The 17,974-nt window shown below is 44.5% G+C and overlaps 1 protein-coding gene across 6 annotated transcripts in view; it reads left to right on the top strand.

Annotated features, from left to right (window-relative positions):
- The window catches only part of CERKL (CERK like autophagy regulator), a 167,492-nt gene that overhangs the window by 129,459 nt on the left and 20,059 nt on the right, over nt 1–17,974 (top strand). For 3 of the 6 annotated variants that reach the window (XM_085876607.1, XM_085876601.1, XM_085876602.1), the window contains exons 8-13: nt 7,722–7,784; nt 7,943–7,959; nt 8,059–8,158; nt 8,407–8,503; nt 8,630–8,731; nt 17,493–17,674. In XM_085876607.1, coding sequence (XP_085732733.1) covers nt 7,722–7,784; nt 7,943–7,959; nt 8,059–8,158; nt 8,407–8,503; nt 8,630–8,731; nt 17,493–17,674 — 561 coding nt within the window. The remainder of the gene's footprint in view (nt 1–7,721; nt 7,785–7,942; nt 7,960–8,058; nt 8,159–8,406; nt 8,504–8,629; nt 8,732–17,492; nt 17,675–17,974) is intronic. The other 3 variants (XM_085876603.1, XM_085876604.1, XM_085876605.1) reach the window with 2 other exon arrangements.

Below are 17,974 nucleotides of genomic sequence, written 5' to 3'. Positions count from 1 at the left end.
GCCACCTCACTACATTAATTTCAAGGTTGGTTGTATTGTCATGTTGCTTCGCAACCTCACCCTGCAACATGGACTATGAATTGGTACCAGATTAGAGGTCATCAATCTGCACCAAAACTGTGTTGAAGTAAAACTCACTTCTGAATGCCTCAAGTAAAGCTGCTCAAGTGACACCAGCTTGCCGTTTACTTTACAGAGAATACAGTTTCCCCTATGCTTGGCTTACTCAATGACAATCAACAAGGCACAAGGCCAGACATTTGACAAGGTTGGCATTTACTTACTTTGGCCAGTCTTCACCCATGGCCAACTGTACGTGGCATTTTCTCGAGGAAGGGTTCTTACAGATGTTCGAGTCAAAATTCTTGACACCGAGACCCAAGGCAAACGACAAGGTAAAATGGTCACACACAACGTCGTTTACCGTGAAGTTTTAGCATGAAGAAGTTACAGATTCAAAAACAGTTTTGCGACATTTTGAAACACTCAGTAATGTGCCATATAGAGTTATGATTGAAATTTGACACCACAGGACACTGGACATTACGTGAAATTTCTGTGGGTTCCTGCTGGTATGTATATATACACTGATGACCCAAAACATTATGGCCACTGACAGGTGAAGTGAATAACATTGATTATCTTGTTACAATGGCACCTGTCAAGGGGTGGGATATATTGTTACGAATCTGGAAGCCATTTGCACACACACAGACAGCAGTCCCTAAGCTTAGTTATTTCGATAAGTATGTGTTTATCGTTGGAATCCTTCCTTCTGTTGAATGGGGGCATTTCGTGTGTGTGCTACGAGTTATTTTTTCGTAAGGTTTTTATACATCAACTGCAACAACAACATCCCTCCTTCACTCCTGCCACCATCGGCCTTCCTCACGCGCATGCGAGCCGAGCACAGACGTGGGCGGGGCTTCCATCACGTCAGATCGGAGCCCCGCTCCAAAAAAGGGCATGGAGTGTTTCCTCTGCCCAATGAGCCAAGGGCGAGCATCGCACGAGTGCCCCAGCCAATGAGAAGCCAAAAATGCTGAGGAATAAGTCGAGTGGTGAGCAGTCATTGTGGCGATTGGCTTGGTCGGTGGTCGTGGTTCGAGCGGTCTGCGGTCCGTGGTGGTGGTGACTGAGCAGCCAGGGTCGTGGGCCCGTGGACTCTGTATCGTGGGTTCGAGTCCCACCGTGGTGGTTTGCGTTGGAGCGCTCGAGCTGGGATCCCCGTCCCCGTTCACGGACTCCAAGCTCCACAAGTGCGGGTCCGGTGAAACCGCACGAGGCAGGGAGGTACCTGGCTAGGCCCTGCCCTCAGCTCGCCTTCCCTCCGAGCTGAAAGGCCGAAATAAAGACCCGACGGGGTCCAGCTCTTTTGGGTGTGTGCGTGTGTGTGTGTGGCACCGTCCTCTAAGTAGAAATTGTCTAAGTGCCCTGTGTTCATTGTACATTACATTTCCGGATAGCTCTGCTCTTTGTGTGCTCCCCTGCCCCCTGATAAATAAACCCGTTAAATGTACCAATTCGTTTTCTGAGCTTTCTCCCATTGACCCAGCACGGTGCATATTGAAATTGGTGAGGCCGTTCGTGCCATAAATTGTTCATTTGGACCGACGGATCTTGGTAATCCCCGCTCGGTTTACACCCGGATCGGGCTCGGTAAACGGTCCGTTCCGCCCAAGGTCCGTCGAGGGTGTGGTTTTCCCCGGTAGTTAGACTATGTGGGTACTTAGGTATATTGAAATTAGGCAATTAACCCTACCCTACGCCGTCAAAATATTGGCGACCATGGTCCGCTAAGGTACCCATGACCTTTCAGACTTATCCAAGAGTCACGACCTAAATTCCGGGTGTTCGGTGGGAGACGACTCGACTGCTCCAGAAAGTGGTCGTTTATCGCCACTAAACCCCAGCCCACAACAATATTAGGCAGCAAGTGAACAGTCAGTTCTTGAAGTTGATGTGGTGGTTGCAGGAGAAATGGGCAGGAGTAAAGACCTGAGCGACTTTGATAAGGGCCAAATTGTTATGGCCAGATGACTGGGTCAGAGCATCTCTGAAATGGCAAGGCTTATGGGGTGCTCCTGGTCAGCAGTGGTGAGTATCCACCGACAGTGGTCTGAGGAGGGACAAACCACAAACTGGCGACAGGGTGTTAAGGCGCCCAAGGCTTATCGATGCGCCAGGGCAACGATGTCTCTCCCATCTGGTCCGAACCAACAGAAGGTCTACTTTGGCACAAGTCACAGACAATTTTAATGGTGGTCACGGGAGGAATGTGTCACAATCCATAGTGCATCGCACCCTGCTGCATATGGGGTTGCTAGCCGCAGACCGGTCAAAGTGCCCATGATGACCCCTGTCCACCGTCAAACGTCTACAATGGGCACGTGAGCGTCAGAACTGGACCTTGGAGCAGTGGAAGAAGGTCGCCTGGTCAGATGAGTCCCGTTTTCTTTGAGATCACGTGGATGGCCATGTACGTGTGTGCCGTTTACCTGGGGAAGTGATGGCTCCAGGATGCACTGTGGAAAGACGACAAGCCGGTGGAGGGAGTGTGATGCTCTGGGCAATGTTCTACTGGGAAACCCTGGGTCTGGCCATTTATGTGGACGTCAATTTTGACACGTGTCACCTACCTAAACATCATTGCAGACCAGGTACACCCTTTCATGGCAATGGTATTTCCTGTTGGCAGTGGCCTCTTTTAGTAGGATAATGCGCCCTGCCATACTGCACACATTGTTCGGGAATGGTTTGAGGAACATGATGAGGTGTTCACGGTGTTGCCCTGGCCTCCAAATTCTCCAGATCTCAATCTGATTGAGCATCTGTGGGATGTGCTGGACCGACAAGTCCGATCCACGGCGGCTCCACCTCACAACTTATAGGACTTGAAGGATCTGCTGCTAATGTTTTGGTGCCAAATACCACAGTACACCTTCAGGGGTCTTGTGGAGTCCGTGCCTCGGCGGGTCAGAGCTGTTTTGGCGGCACACGGAGAACCAACAGCATATTAGGCAGGTGGTCATAATGTTTTGGCTCATTAGTGTGTGTGTGTGTGTGTGTGTGTGTGTGTGTGTGTGTGTGTGTGTGTGTGTATGTGTATATATGTGTGTGTATGTGTATATATATGTGTGTATATATGTGTGTATATATATATATATATGTGAGATGATTCCCCTCATCCGAAAGAATGGTTTTGAAGTGGTGCATTTACTGTTGAGCTATAAGCCTGGTGTTGGCTTAGTGGTTTGGGTGGCGGCTTGGGATCCTAGGGTCTTGAGTTCAAGCCCCGTTGGCCGCTGAATTAATATACACCAGGAGGTTGACTCAGCCTGTCATCCTTCCGAGGTCGTCAAAATGAGTACCAGTGTACTGGTAAGGGGGACACTGCATCAGCGGCATAGCCGCGTCTCAACCAATGATGCAACCAGCAGCCACAGGCTGCACTCGATAGAGAGAGAGACTATTAGGCTGTCCAATATGGATTTAATTCCTGACCTAACTATAAACTCAGATTGATGCTTTATAAGCAGCAAGTTGCATCACAAAGTACACCGTCCCTCAGATGGACCAGCATTATACATGGTGGACACTAAAGATGCCACGGTTTGATGAATAGGAGGCGAGTTATGACCGGCACCCCAAACAATTTACAACTTTCCTGCCACCTTTAGTCTTTCACAAATGGGCCTAACCCACCTGTTCATGAAAGACCTGGGCCAAGAAACATTCCCCGGCCGACCCCATAAGGTGGGAATAATTGGAGCTGTTACAGAAGTCTTAAAATACATTAATGATCCCACTCGTACAGTATACCATATTATTAATGTAAATCGGTGCTTTGGTTAAGGCCCGGTCACACCTTGACGTTTTAGCCAGCGATGGCAACGTATTAAAATGTATGTAAAACGCTGGCTGACGTTGAACTTTTGATGTTTTTTTTTAAAGATTCGGACGTATTCATAGCGACTTGGTCTTATGTATAACGCATTGGTAACGGACACAGAACGTTTCGTTGTGTTATAGATAACTTATACCAACGAATGCTGAACCTGTTGTCGGCCTACACAACCGATGCCCAACGATAGTCTAACTTCGGCATAGCGCGTTGCACGCATCGCCGACGATGTCGTGACGTAGCCTATTAAAAGGCTGACGCACAACGATTCGAATCATAACTGCCGTAGAAATGGAAGTGACAACATCTTGCCAGCGTATGCCGACCTAAGAAAAATGTGTCTTAAACGTTGGGGCACGTCAAATCCGGTATGAGTAAGTTTGGTATACGTGAGTAGAACGCTAAAGTACGCTCTCATACGTCGTAGTAAGTAGAGTACGTCAAGAAATTTTAAACATGTTCAAAATTTTACGATGTACTCGGCGTATGACACACGTTCCGCATGCGATGGGCATAAGTTTTACACACGATATGTGGACGCTTACACACGTCCACAAAGGCTACTTATAAGCTACTCATAAGTCGAAACACGTCGCGGTAATGTCTTTTTTACGCGAAACTTATTTCTAACTTATGTTTGACGTGCTTTGAACCAATTCTTTACGTCGTCCTAACACACATCGACGTATGTAGACGTATTCCAATGACGTCTTCCGGTCGACAAAAAAAAAAAAATTAACGTGTTTCTAACTTACAACTGCCATATAAAGACGTGTTCCCAGCGGTTTTGGGAATTGGTATATAAAAATGATGTTCATAAAAGGGGAACCCAACAGTGTTTTCGAGTCCTTTTTGAGTCGATGTCCATGTCAGCAGTAACAGTATCAGTATCAGTATTAGTATTAGTATTAGTAGTAGTTTGTTCATGTTGGCAGTAGTAGGTGAGTGTGAGGGGGAGGGTGTGGGTTATGATGGATCCTCCTTGCGTCCGCGTGTCCACGGGTAGGAGACATCTTTGCACCATTGTTCGAAGTTCTTCGCGGCTAATTTTTTATGGGGCTTTTTCAACAATGAGCTATGGCTTGTTTTTACGATTTAGGTCTATTCATAACGGGTTGGACAAATGCACAATGAACTAATAATGTGCATAGAGCGCTTCGATAACTTATAGATACGGTATACCAACGAATAATTATCGTGAAGCCAGCGTTCACAAACTATGCCCAACGATAGCCTAACTTATCCATATCGTGCAGCAGTTTATCTTTGCCGGTGACGTAGGGTTTGCTATTCATAGGCTGCCACTCAACGATTTAAATGGCTGCATCTCCACTATTGAAAGTATACGCTTGCGCTCAACAATTGGATTTTTTTTACACTCAACGACTTTTAAACGGTACCACTCAGCTATTTTCATTGTTTACAATGAACGATTTAAATTGCTGTCACTCGCCTTTGTTTTTTGATGCTGGGGTTTGGAAATTTGAAGCGTTTCTTCTGAACGTGTTAAAACGCTCAAACTCGACTATTTTAAATAGACGCTGCCGATGGACAATTGGAATCATAGCCAAGCCAGACATCGAAGTGTGAACATCCTCATCATGCTGAAGAAAAGTTTGAAGAATGCTGCAAATAAGTGTCCTGGCCGTGGCCGTGGCCGCTGACGCAAGGACGATCCATTATACCGACGTCTTTCAGCCTATGAGTAACTTAAAAGTAACGTCTGTCGATGTGTGGCAACGATCGCGTAACGTGCCAACAACACGTTAATCATAGGTTAGAAATAAGTTTCGGGTACGCTAAACATTACCTCGGCGTGTCTCAACTTATGATTAACTTACAAGTATCATGTGTTGACGTCTGTCAACGATCGCAGACCGTGCATACAACTTGTGGCCAGCGTAGCGGAACGTGTGAGTCATATGCCGGCATACGTCGTGAAATTTCAAGCATGAAAAAATTTGAGGACAACCAAAAAGTACAACGTTTAAAGCCAGCGTACAACGACGTATGGCAGTGTTTTTCAGCGTGCTCTCAATGTTATCAAAACTTACCCATAACGTATTCAACGTGTGCCAGCGTTTTAGAAAAAAAATTCAAAAATCGGCATACGTTGGCTAAAACGTCAAGGTGTTTAGGTAAACCTTTACCTAAACCTTTAAAAAGGGCCTTTAGGTAAACCCTGTGAGAAATAAATACTGTATTTCCAAACTGCTGTCTTTGAAATTGAGAAAAAATTTGAATACGGTCCCACATTAAACACAAAGCTGGAACTTGGTATTGAAAATGGGTTGAGATTGTAGGTCCCAAACACACCATGTTCTCAAACTCGGACACTACAAAATCGATTGCCATCACATGAACACCTGCTTTAAGAACTTCATTTTTATGGTTACAGATCTGGTCAAGGGGGTAAAATGGGGGCTAGATTAGAATAGTTATTTCATATTTGGCGTTAGGGTAAGTGTGGTGTAATTTCTGTATTTGATAAAACGTGTCCAGCACATGTTTGAAAGATCTATTCCCTCCACCCAAATGTCCATAGCCAAGCCCTGCCTCCATATGCACTTGAACCTTCCCCATGGTTTACCTTGTCTTTATTTTGTTGCCTCCCCATAATGACCAATGATTATGACCAATGGCATGATCGCGGGGTCAGCGCAAGGCTACCGGCTCGACCAAGAACATGCCCGTATAAGAACATCAATCAGGCTTCGCTGTCCAATGAGCACGCCCCATGGGCACTTCAACGGGTCCCATGGGGACTCTAAGAGCACCGGTGTCATTGCGCACTTTGGCCAGATTCTGTATCTGCTGTCCATTCTTCGGGGTCAGCATTCATATTGTTGGTTCTGCATTTATGTTTTCAGTGCCTGCTGCCAGTCTTCCCCATTCAGCTTTGGGCTACTACTGCATGTGCTGCCGCTGGTCTTCTGGCGAGAGGTTGCCGCCACGAGCCGAGATCCACCCCGAACCGCTGTAGGCCCAGACAGGACCCCAATGGCTGACCGGGCTGGAGTCAGACCCACACTGCATGCACAGCAGTGCCGTGCAGATAGGTTATTTTTCTCGTCAGTCCCCTAATGTGTCCCATGTTCCCCCCAAGTGAACGAGGAAGGTGTATTTGCTAAGCCATTGTGGGTTCAGGGCACATTGCTTTATTTCTTTATTTACATTATTTGATTTATCTAACCTTAATAGCTGCGTGGCCGTGCTTTCTCCCCTTTCCTACCCACCACCCCTTTTCTCTTTTAATAAATATCTGTTTTGATGAAAACTTGGTCATTGGGAGCGGGCTACATAATGCTTCATGAATTGGCTGATTAACCTGGTTAGATGGGCAGATTGGGTCCAAGCTAACTCACGAGCGTGTAACAAGCATCGCTCGGCTATTCTGCCATAGTCATTGTGCTCGGAGACGCTGATTCAAGCCAAATTAACCCAGCGGATCTGGGAGGACACCTTTTCGTCCCATACCGGTGGGTAGAGTGATGGTTGTTGAAAACTGTGTCCATAACAATATTATAAATAAAACACAAAAAGGATCTTTTCTTCTCGCACTCGTTTATGAATGTTCTTTACAACCACAACATTTAGAGTTAAGGTCTTGTTTTAAAGAAATAATATGACAATGTAGAACGTTGCCTTATCAAGATAAAAAGGTACATTTGAGTACGAGAGGCAACAATAAACACGTTCCTCTATCTCGTAGCAACAACAAATTTAATTTAAAACAGTTTTTGAAAGCTCTTCACTTGGTGTGTGCCTGCAACTTGTTACGTTTATTTATAATAAATAATTTATTCCACCACCACAGGCCTGTGGATTGTGAGATCGCCTTCCTACCAAGTACGAACAGTGGAAATCAGTCGAATGCCAGGTAAAACACACGGTCATACATGATAAATGCTGAACATCACGCGTACTATCCACCTGCTAAACACCTGCAATTCCCAGAATGTAAACATGGAAACTATTGCACATTGCTGTTCATGCGAATACATTTTGATCTACATTTGATTCCCCCTTTTTCATCAGGACAAACACTCCACAAGGTATGTAAGTATCGAGTGAGAATACCAATGGCACTTGTCATCAGACAGTGTAGAGTTTTCCAAAATCACTGCAACCCGATCCCTACGTGTTCCACCCAGATGAGGAGCAGTGGACTGTAATGCGGGGCAGCTTTCTGAATGTTAACATCACAGCAGGACCCAGCTCCTGTGGATTTGGTACATGTGGGGTGGCTTCAAGGTAAAAGTTGCAACAAACAACTTCTGTGGTCTCTGATAAACATGAAAATTCAACTAAACTGGACTGAAAGTGAAATGTAAAGGCAGATTTGCAAATCACCATAACATTTCAGTCATTACAACTTCCAGATCAGCTTACTCGGGTTAATGTGCAATGCCGAAGTCCTCCAATTTTGCCTGTACAATCCAAATTTGGTCTCGTATTTTGTGTGGCTTTCTTTTTAGCCCAAACATGTCATGCATCTTTAGGCCCCACGATGGAGAGTTGGTCCTGGATGTTGTCCACAAGACCTCACGTGTCGATTTCATGAAGTACCTGAAGCATCAAGGAAGCCGCAGGTATCAGGTACGACATACACTTCAGAGTGTAGTGCCTGAGCTGTTATATTTTGGGAATTGGTGAATGGGAAGTTGAAGGGGAAGGGTTGTGGTTACCATTGTGGAAATGCATTTATACAAATATCTTGTTCAGTTCTCCCAGAACCGAAACACGTGTCAAGAGGCAAAGAGAAACACGGGTTACCAGAACGCCGCCATTATCCAACAAGCTTTTCATCCGACCGTTGCACACCAGGCCTGTCCACGCATGCACAGACTCAACATAGCAATACATCACACATCCCTCCTCCAAAGACAATTAACACCCTTTTAAACCCTCCCCCAAGAACAATTGTAATCCTAAATTCTCCAGAAATGCCCATGGCTTATGTAATTATGTAGTACACAATATGTCAGAGAGCAATGAATACTTCAGTCTTTGTACATTGCATGCTTGGCCTTTAATTATTTTTACAGCCACAGCAATCTGGTTGTTTTGGTTTTCGATCTCTTTGTGGGTAACGCCTCCTGGCAGGCTTCGGAGCAATGTTGACCTTGAGGCCCTCAATGTCATCCACTGCGACGTTGCTCTCCTCAGGTACCTATGTGTCACTCCCCTGATGTTCAGGAGCTTCCTCCACTCCTGCTGAAAAATCAGCATCGCTGATGACTTTCGATGACAACATCGAAGCTCGGTGTCTAATCTGGTCGGCATGTCGCTTCCATATCTGCTGCATGCCTCGAGTTGACACTTCCACAGTACATGAAACAAGACCCGTTCACTTGGCAATGTAACCGGGTACCCACTTGGCGCCTGAGCTGTAATTTTGAACTGAAACATATTGTCCAATTTCAAACTCGTGAATTGTCCGGGAATCATGAGCTAATTTTTGTGACAGCTGTTCATGCTCAACTGTGGTGTTGATGTTGGGTACAACGGTGTTTATATGTGTACGGAGTTTCCTGTTCATGAGCATCTCTGCCGGTGTTTGTTTCATGGATTGTGGTGTTGTGCGATAACTCGAGAAATCGTGACACGCGAGTGTGCAAGGGACCACTCATTTTACACAGTGCCAATTTCACAGTTTGCACCGCACATTCCGCTGACCCATTTGTCGCTGGATGGTATGGAGCACTCCTGGCATGTCGAACTCTGTTGATGTTCACGAACTTTGCAAATTATTCGCTCGTGAAAAATGGCCCATTGTTTGACGCAAGAGTTTGTGGTATGCCGTGTGCAGCAAATGTTTCTCGCAGTTTGTCAATCGTGACTTCACTCGTCATTTTCGAAGTGACTTATACTTCAATCCACTTTGAGTATGCATCGACCACAATGAATAGCATCTTCCCTTCGACTGGACCCGCATAGTCTACATTTATGTGCGACCATGGTTGTCTAGGGTACTCCCAAGGATGCAGTAGTGCTTTGGACGTAAGTTTCTGGAACGCCTGACATTCATGACATCCTTTAACTCTTTGTTCCAAGTCAATATCCATTCGTGGCCACCACATGTAGCTTTGTGCCAAAGTCTTCATCCTTTCAATACCTGGGTGGCCCTCGTGCAACATGTCAACCATCTGACGTCGGCATTGGGGTGGCAGTACAACCCGTGCTCCCCATAGCACACAACCTACATAAACACTCAGTTCTTGCTTATGACTAGCGAATGGTGATCCTTGTTGATCCTTCTTCCATTGCCACCGCACCTCCTTCCATCGTAGGCGATGTCGAGCCTCAAGTGCAGATGCTAAATCGGGCATAAACTTGCCATCGTAGTTCAGTAGTCCAAAGGAGGACCTCAGTTCTTTTACATTCTTTGGTGCAGGTGCCTCGGTGATTGCCTTGACCTTCTCATCTGTCGGCTGTATCCCATTCACAGTTAACTTGTGGTCGAGGAATGTGACTTCAGCAGCGAGAAAAACGCATTTATGTAATTGTAATTGCAATCTCGCATCTTGCAACTTCTTCAAGACACACTTAAGGTTGCAAAGGTGGGCACTAGCGGAATTTCCTGTTCCTAACAAATCATCATCAAGGTAGACCACGACTCCTGGAATTCCCACCAGCAAATTTTCCATTGGCGTTGGAACACAGATGGCGCCGTTGACATACCAAATGGTAAGAGTGTGTATCTGAACAATCCCGTACGTGTGTTTATTGTGACAAATTCACGTGAAGTTTTTGACAAAACCAACTGGTGGTCAGCGTGGCTCAGGTTGAGCTTTATGAAGAGTTCCCCCCAGAAAGTTTTGTGAACAACTCATCAATGTGCAGAATGGGGTCAGTGTCTGAGCGGGCTGCCGGATTGACTGTAACCTTGTAGTCTCCGCATATCCGAACCGAGCCATCTCCTTTCATTGCCGGGACGATTGGAGCTGCCCAACGAGAAAATTGTACAGGTTCTATGATCCCAGCCTTTAGCAACCGATCAAACTCCTGTCCTAACTTCCCTCTCAGCGAAAATGGTACCGGGTGGGCTTTCACAAACTTAGGAATTGCATGTGGGTCAATATCTAGCTCAACCTCCGTTCCTTTCAGTTTTCCCAGCTCCAAAGCGAAAAGGTCTCCATAGTCCTTAAGGAGTTTCCTCAACTGATCACTGGCATTGAGGTTGTTCACCTCCTGCCAATTCAACCGGATTGCTCGGAGCCAATCCCGTCTCAGCAGACTGGGCCCTGAACCTCTCACCGTTAAGGTCAACTCTGCCTTCTGTGTGCCATACCTAACAGCAACTGGCATTCTCCCACAATATCCACAGGTTCACCAGTATATGTGCAGAATATGGTCCAATTGGGGCAGATTGCGTGTCTGTTTGGGTTGTCTGCCCTCCACTTCTCCTGGAACATAGCCTCTCTAATCAGTGATACCGAAGACCCAGTATCTATTTGCATCTGTACTTCTCTGCCTTGTACCTCCAACCTCACCAGTGGTTTTGATTTTGCTTGGTTGCTCGATTTATGAAAAAAACTGTACATGTCCTCTTCATTTTCCTCTTACTGATATGTCTTGTATTGAGACCTTTTGCTTGTTGCCTGTGGAGAGCTGTTCTTGCTCCGAGGAATACTTTCGGTTTTGAACGACAGACTCTTGTAAAGTGACCTTTTTCGCCACATGTATAGCAGTCCACATTTCTAGCTGAACACTCGCTCGTTTGATTATGAGCCGTCCGTCCACAGTGATCACATTTTACTGCGGACCCATCTTCAAAAGATAAAGGAGGGGTCTGGCAGCTAGTCAAGCTAGTCATCTTGTTTACTGCTCCTGATCCCACACGACTCCGGTATGTTCACGGAGATACAATGCGTTCTTTTCCACCAATTCCATTGACAAAGCTATATTCAGGGCCTTGTCAAAATCCAACGTTGTTTCAGTCAGCAATCTGCGTTGGATGCGATCCTTCATTACTCTACAGACTAACCGATCCCGTAGCATTTCCTCGAGATTACCTCCATATTCACACCGTTCAGCCAATTTACGTAAGGCTGCTACTTAATCTGAAATGGACTCGCGTCCTTCTTGACTGCGGATGTTCAGTTTGTAGCGCTGCACAATCACAGATGGCCTTGGATTCCCGTGTTGTTCAACGACTTCAACCAGCTCCGAAAACGGGACGTCTCCCAGTTTCCTCGGTGCGAACAAACTTGACATGAGCTTGTATGTCGGTGCCCCGCAAACACTCAGCATGATGGACCGTTGTTTCTCCACACTCGTAAGATCGTTCGCTGTGAAATAGGCTGCATACGCTCCACGTACGGCGACCACTCTTCCTCTTCTGCTTTTAACTCTCCAATCGTCATGTGGTCATGACTTCAGGAAGGGAGAATAAGGCAGTCCACAAGGCAAAATAGTTTATCCTCCTCATCAGATGGTCAGTTCTCCCAGAACCAAAACGCGTGTTAAGAGGCAAAGAGAAACACGGGTTACCAGAACGCCACCATTGTCCAACAAGTTTTTAATCTGACCGTTGCACACCAGACCTGTTCACGCATGCACAGACACAACATAGCAATACATCACATATCTTTAAATAATTTCCTGAGAAAAACAGGACAAGTTTGAATTGTACAAAATGGCATCAATAAATAAATGTTGATTAGGAAATTATAAGTTGAATCACTTTGTAAAACAAGATTTTGGAATAGAATTCAAATACTGACAAGATAATTAGAAAGCAGCTTCAGAGATATTAGCAACAGTTTAATTTGACTGCTGCATCAGAACTGCACAAGGTTTGAAGGAATTTGAACAAACTATACTTGTTGTGGGATGACTATACCACCAATAACTCTTAAGCTTGTACAAGTTACCAGGTACAGGTACCGCACTTGTTACTTTTCCAGCAACCTTAAAAAAGAAAGTCTGGGATTTGCAAAAGCACTGGTTGTTGGGAAAGCTAGTAGATTACCCATTCCATGCATGGGTGGCAGAGGTGGTGGTGGTCTGTTCTGTGGTCGGCACGTGATCGCACTGGACTAATCATGTTTGGTGATATACCTCGTGCTGCATAGATAATACTCGGTGGCCTCAGCTTCACTTTTTACCCCCCCCCCCCGCCCCTAATTTTTGCTTATTCGCTCATGATAGCAAGCGAAAAAGGATAGTGATCCAGTCGTGTATACCAAGTACAATATCGCTTAGTTTTGTGGACCGTTGACGCTTCGTCTAAGAGATAAACACTTAGCTCCATTATAGTAGATTATGAATCAAAAATGAAAGCACCGCCAACTCGAACTGCTGCCCAGGAAAATAATTTTAAGGCCCAGGTCAGACGTTTCAACCACCGATGGTCCTCATCCTAGACAGCTTCAGGTAAACTGGGGGACAGAATATCTGACCAAAGCTGTCTTGCTGGGAAGCTGTGCAAATTGGTAATTTATTCATACTGTAAACCAGTCTGTAACATTAAAAGGCATTGCTCTAATTCTGCCAATATTTGCATTTTTATACTCTTTAATCTCTCTCTCCTGATGCTTCTCCAACTTCAATTTTGCATTACATCAATTCCCACATTATTATCTTTTCATTACACCAATTAGGTCAATGTGGGTAAGTAGCCTGGCCAAATTCCCTGCTTGGAGTTAGCTATCAAATTAGAACATCCTGCAGGTGGTAGCAATTTGGGATGTGAATATACAGTACCTTCACAAAGTATTCACAAATCTTGACTTTTGTCATATTTTGTTGTGCAACAGCTTGAATTAAAAAATTGATTAAATTGAAATAAAAATTTGTCACTGGTCCACACAAAATACCCCACAATGACAAAGTGAAAACATGTTTTCAGAAATTTTTACCAAAAAATAAAATAAATATCAGAAATGTCTTGCATCAATAAGTATTCAACCCCTTTGCTATGACGCTCCAAGTTGAGCTTAGGTGCATCCAATTTCCTTTGATCATCCTTGAGACGTCTCGTCAACTCGATTGGAGTCCACCTGTGGCCAATTCAATTGATTGGACATGTTTTAGAAAGAAACAAACCTTTCTATATGAGGTCCCACAGTTGACAGTGCATGTAAAAACAGAAACTCTACCACGAAGTCCAAGGAACTCTCCATAGAACTCCAAGATAGAATTGTGAGGGGGAATATATCTGGGGCTGGGTATAAAACAATTTCTAGTGTTGAAAGTTCCCAAGAGCACAGAGAGCTCCATCATTTGGAAATGGAAAGAATATGGAACTACCCAGACTCTTCCTGGAGCTGGCCGTCTGACCAGTTTTTTTTGTCACAAACCTACACAAGATGCCCCAAAATGACAAAGTGAAAACATGTTTTTAGAAATGTTTACAAATTAATTAAAATGAAAAGATTAAATGTTTTGTGTCAATAAGTATTCAACCCCCTGAGTCAATACTTTGTCGAAGCGCCTTTGGCAGTGATTACAGCTTCGCGTATTCTTGGGTATGTCTGTATCAGCTTTACATGTCTGGATTTGGGGATTTTCTCCCATTCTTCGTTGCAGATTTTCTCAAACTCTGTCAAGTTCGATGGGGAGCATCAATGAACAGCAATCAAGTCTTTCCACAGATTCTCGATGGGATTCAAGTCGAGGCTTTGGCTGGGCCACTCAAGGACTTTCACGTTCTTGTTCTGAAGCCATTCCGGTGTTGCTTTGGCTGTATCCTTGGGGTCATTGTCCTGTTTGAACATAAATCTTTGCTGCAGTCCAAGGTCTTTTTCACTCTGAAGAAGCTTTTCCAAGGATTTGCTTCCATTCATTGTTCCCTCTATCCTGACAAATCTCCCAGTCCCTGCCACTAAAAATCATCCCCATAGCATGATGCTGCCACCACCATGCTTCACAGTATGAATGGTGTTGGATGGGTGTTGAGCTGTGCTTAGTTTCCTGCCAGATGTTGCACTTTGCATTTAGGCCAAAGGGTTCAATTTGTCTCATTAGATCACAGAATCTTTTGCCTCATTCTCTTAGAGTCTTTCACGTGCCTTTTTGTAAATTCCAGGCATGCTATCATGTGCCTTTTTCTCAGGAGTGGTTTCCATCTGGCCACTCTCCCATAAAGCCAAGATCGGTGAAGTGCTGCAGAGACTGTTGTCCTTCCAGCAGGTTCTCCTATCTCAGCCAAGGAACTCTATAATTCTGTCAGAGTGGTGATTGGGTTCTTGGTCACCTTGCTTACCAAGGTCCTTCTTTCCCAGTTGCTCAGCTTGGTTGAATGGCCAGCTCTATGAAGAGTCTGGGTAGTTCCATATTTGTTCCATTTCCTAATGATGGAGCTCTCTGTGCTCTTGGGAACTTTCAACACCCCAGAAATTGTTTAATACCCTTCCCCAGATCTATACCTCCTCACAATTCTATCTCGGAATTCTACGGACAGTTCCTTGGACTTCATGGTAGAGTTTCTGCTGTGACATGCACTGTCAACCGTGAGACCTCATATGGAAAGGTGTGTTTCTTTCTAAATCATGTTCAATCAAGTTGTAGACATCTCAAGGATGATCAAAGGAAATTGGATGGACCTGAGCTCAACTTGGAGTGTCATAGCAAAGTGGTTGAAGAGTTATTGACGCAAGACATTTCATCTTTTTATTTTTTAAAAAAATTCTAAAAACACATTTTTACTTTGACATTATGGGGTGTTTTGTGTGGATCGGTGACAAAAAATTTCAATTGAATCCATTTTAATTCAGGTGTAACAACAAAATGTGAAAAACTCAAGGGGTGTGAATACTTTCTGAAGGGACTGCAGTACAGGTGTGATGGGCCAAATCACTTTCTCCCCGTGTCCAAGTTTCCTTTCATTTTGATAACCCTTTGTTCGACTCTCCCACTCCCTGTCAACCCCTTTAACTCACTTCCTTTTGCTGATAAAACAACCAACCTACAGCTTAAAACAGATAATGAAATTGCATGAGAGATAAACTTTGGGATGTAACAAAATACAAAAAAAACAAGCTCAAATGAGCTAAGATCCTCGTCCTCTTAATGATGACATCATAAAAACGAATATGACATCATTGTGATGTATCAGGTTTGCGATAAATTATCTGTGCTAATGCCCGGCTTGATTCCCACAAACAAAATTCAAACAGCTTGCCATGTTTCGGAGATAATGGTATAGGCGATTTCTATTAGCGGCGATATGACGTCAACTTTTTTTCTAGGAAGAATTTCCAAAATCGGAGATGGTTACTGCCTGCGCGTGGGCTTTCTGCATATACATGGCAAGTTTCACGAAGATCCGATGACAACTGTGGGTTGTGAAACAAAAAATAGGAATGACGTCATAGTAATGTATCATATGTACGGTAATTCATCTCTGCTAATGCCCTGTTCGATTCCTGCAAACAGAATTCAAAAAGCTTGCCTAGTTTGAGATAATTTTTTAGGCGATTTCCATTAGCGGAGATATTTTGACGTCATAACTTTTTTTTTTCAAGGAGGAATTTTCAAAATCGGAGATGGTTACTGTCTGCGCAGGGTATTTTTACATATATATGCCAAGTTTCAGGAAGTTTCGATGAAAACTGTAGGCTGTGAAACAAAAAAGTCCACAAGAAGAAGATGAAGAACAACAATGTAAGAGTTATAGATCCTCCACGAGGATCTAAAAACAAGTCTTCAAACCGAAACCCTTACGTGGAGGTGAGGTGAGATGCCATTCATAATCATGATGTACCAGACCTGATGGAGAGCTTTGGTGCCGCTGAAGCAGTTACTCGGCTACAATCCTGGGTGGGTTTCCACTCCAACTCAGGAAGTCTGGGCAGGAATTTGCAATCTCTTCAGGTTGCCAGCAATAGCTCACCTGCTCTTCGCGATGGACACCATGGGATCTTTAACATTCATCCGTGGAAGAGCACACACATTGATGAATCGCCCTGTTTGTGAAACACCAGGATGACAGTTTATAGCTGGGCCAGGATTCAAGCCCATGCGTGACAGCACAGAAGTGAGTGTGTGTACCTCCAGGCCTCCTGCCAGCCCGAGATGCTATTACCTCACCTTGGTAGTTGCTGCACTGGCAAAACTTCATGTATCATACAGAGCAGAGAGACCTATTACACTTGGAAGTCATATGAAGGTGATCAAAAACAGTCGAGAACATGACCACAGTAACAAGCAGGATATACCAATTTGATGAGCTGATCTGGGTCTAACACGAGGATGTTCATGCGTTTGTCAATCCCATCAGCCACAAGTACCAATTTGATTTTGCCAAGAAACTGCAAAGACCATTTCATGGCTCACAAAAATGACACAAGTAAAATGATAACACCCTAACAACCCTCACTTCACGTAAAACGTATCACAACCGCACAAAAATATTTCTCCACAATACATAAAGTTGAAATGGCATGGTTCATCCTTCGGTATCCTGACAAAGGATGTACAGTAATTGCAACTTTTCCTGGAAAACCGGTGTGAAAAGAAGTTTCTCATAGCTTTTTGCTTCAAGTGCAATACATATGCAAGCTTTGTTTCTGAGCCTAATCTCCAATATTAAAGAAAACAAAACAACATTTAAATTGTTTGCCATGGTGCTTTCCCGCAGCTTGAATCACCATTGGTGGAGACATTTATAACGAGAGCTGTGCGAGTGAAAGTTGTAAAGAGGAATGCAGTCACCAGTGATGGAAATGTTGAAGAATCTTCAAGTGAGCAGAGAGCCGAGTGGCCTGCCTGGTGGAACGTGGATGGGGAACTGCTCCGTGATACTGGGGAGATCATTTTCAGGTTTGCCAGGGGATGGAGAGCAATGTAATGTCTTGTCACCTACCCAATAAACAGCCAACACCACTAGATAAAATAAGTGGATTTGGCTATTTAGTGTTCACCTTTAGACCCTTGGCTCACGATGTTCAAAATCCACAACGACGTCAGTTTATCACAATTGCACAAAAAGTCAAACCAGAATCCATGGTGTAATGGTGAGAACGTCCGTTGTTCAAACCACGGCCAAGTCATACCGCAGACTTAAAAAATGGTCCATGTTGTTTCCTTGCTTGGCATTCAGCATTTAAAAGGATAGAGCAC

Source organism: Eptatretus burgeri, chromosome 4 (genome assembly GCF_056783735.1).
Source record: "Eptatretus burgeri isolate ZD-2024b chromosome 4, Ebu_testis_v1, whole genome shotgun sequence".
NCBI lineage: Eukaryota > Metazoa > Chordata > Myxini > Myxiniformes > Myxinidae > Eptatretus > Eptatretus burgeri.
The sequence above is the reverse complement of the archived record's forward strand: the minus strand, read 5'-3'. Positions and strand labels throughout refer to the sequence as shown.